This window comes from Pygoscelis adeliae, unplaced genomic scaffold (assembly GCF_000699105.1).
Source record: "Pygoscelis adeliae isolate BGI_AS28 unplaced genomic scaffold, ASM69910v1 Scaffold14, whole genome shotgun sequence".
Taxonomy (NCBI): domain Eukaryota; kingdom Metazoa; phylum Chordata; class Aves; order Sphenisciformes; family Spheniscidae; genus Pygoscelis; species Pygoscelis adeliae.
Genome location: NW_008825109.1, coordinates 5,310,527 through 5,312,262, shown reverse-complemented (window position 1 = coordinate 5,312,262; position 1,736 = coordinate 5,310,527). Strand labels below are relative to the sequence as shown.

Below are 1,736 nucleotides of genomic sequence, written 5' to 3'. Positions count from 1 at the left end.
GCAGTCTGGGTTATATAACAAAAAGACCCTGAGCAACATTATGAAGATGTAAGAACACTGATTATTTTGATTTTGGAAATCTCCCTTACACCACTCGATACATTTTGGTCACTGGGGTTTTCTGTTTACAAAAAGATCAGTGCATCCTGTGGTTTTTATATGAACCCATCACACACCACTTAATGAATGCATCTAAACCAAAGACAGCATCGCAAGAATGTCTGGAAAGTAACATGTTAAGGAGCGTCCCCCTAGCTGCCAATCAGACATCACTGGGTGATCTTGCTCTCTGGGACAGGTTAGAAGGAATACAGCCACATCAGAAGAGCCAAAGTGCTTTCTGTATCTCCTGGTTCCTAAAAGCATATATTACAGGATTGATGATGGAATTGTAGGTAGCTGGCAGGAGGGTGGCATAGGTGTATATAGAAGGATAGGTGTAATCTGCTATTAAAGAATAGAGCGTAAAAGGCATCCAGCAAGCAGCAAAAGTCCCCAAAATAATGGCCAAAGTAGACACTCCTTTTCGGGTAGTCACATAGTGGGAAGTGGCCAGGAAATGGTGTTGCAAGGCAATCTGATGAGCATGGCGCATCACTATTTTACAGATTTGAATGTAGAGCTGCAGCATGAGGGCAAACATAAGCAAGAAAGAGACCGAAAGGACAGCTGCATTATTTTTAGTGAGCGGTCTGATAACACTGCAGGTGGATTCATCTCTCAGGCAGTTCCAGCCCATTACAGGCAGCAGTCCAATACAGATAGATGCTCCCCAGAGCAATATAAGCATGACATAGGTAAAAGTGACAGTCCTCTCTGAATTGTAAGTCAAAGCGTAATACAGGGAGAGGTAACGATCAACAGTAATAGCCAGCAAGCTGCCGACAGATGCTGAGAAAGAGGCAACAATCAGTCCAATCGTAACCAGTTTCGTAGCTTCTGATTGCAGAAGGTATGCAAAAACGAAATTGATGATCAATCCAATGCCCGCTAAGAGATCTGCCAGCGCCAGGCTGCCTATCAGGAGGAACATGGGGGCGCGGAGACTGGGATTATGGAAAATGATAAGAACCACAATGGCATTTTCGCAGGAGATAAGGGTCCCTGAAGTACACAAGACAATGTCCCAGGGGTTTACCAAAAGCTCTGGCTCTGGGTCTATGACAGGAACCAGGGAGGAGCCTGCGGCTGAGGCATTCTCGGTAGAGCTGGCTTCTACATGATCCTGAGGCAGCCAGCTCAAATTAACCTTCAGATCTTCATTCATTTTAACCCCTGTCTTCTTCAACGGAAAGACATTTTTTTTAATGTTCAGACACAGCACTGGATACAGCACCCCCAGAGCATGCAACGCCCTAGACGGCAACACCAATTTAATGTGCAGGCAGGCACTTGTTACGTAAATGTGACAATAAAAAAAAAAAACAAAAACAGAGGGGGGGAAAAAAATGTAAAACTGCCCGAGATTATCTGCCAAGGGACGGACACACGGAGGCTGAGTGATCCTAACGGCAATTCCCTTCACCTGCATAGGGAAGAAGGCACGGGAGGGAGCCCATAAAACAGCTCAAACCCCCCAAGCGCAGCCATTTGGGGTGGGGGCCGGCCGTGGGGCGGTGTAAACCCCGTTATTCAGCAGCCACGATTTCAAAGTGGGATTATTTTCAGTCACGGAGGGAGCGGCCAGAAGGGGGGTGGGGAGGCTATCCTTCACCGACCCCCTGTGAGGAAACCCC

General features: G+C 46.9%; 1 protein-coding gene across 1 annotated transcript; it reads right to left on the bottom strand.

Annotated features, from left to right (window-relative positions):
* Positions 1-268: 268 nt before the first annotated feature.
* Positions 269-1,267, bottom strand: GPR12 (G protein-coupled receptor 12). Its single transcript, XM_009327755.1, has one exon. It carries the CDS (start codon positions 1,265-1,267, stop codon positions 320-322), a length of 948 nt encoding a protein of 315 aa, XP_009326030.1. The 3' UTR covers positions 269-319.
* Positions 1,268-1,736: the final 469 nt, after the last annotated feature.

What these genes read in the sequence shown, in the direction of transcription:
- GPR12 (XM_009327755.1), bottom strand. Translation starts at nt 1,267, where the DNA reads ATGAATGAAGATCTGAAGGTTAATTTGAGCTGGCTGCCTCAGGATCAT.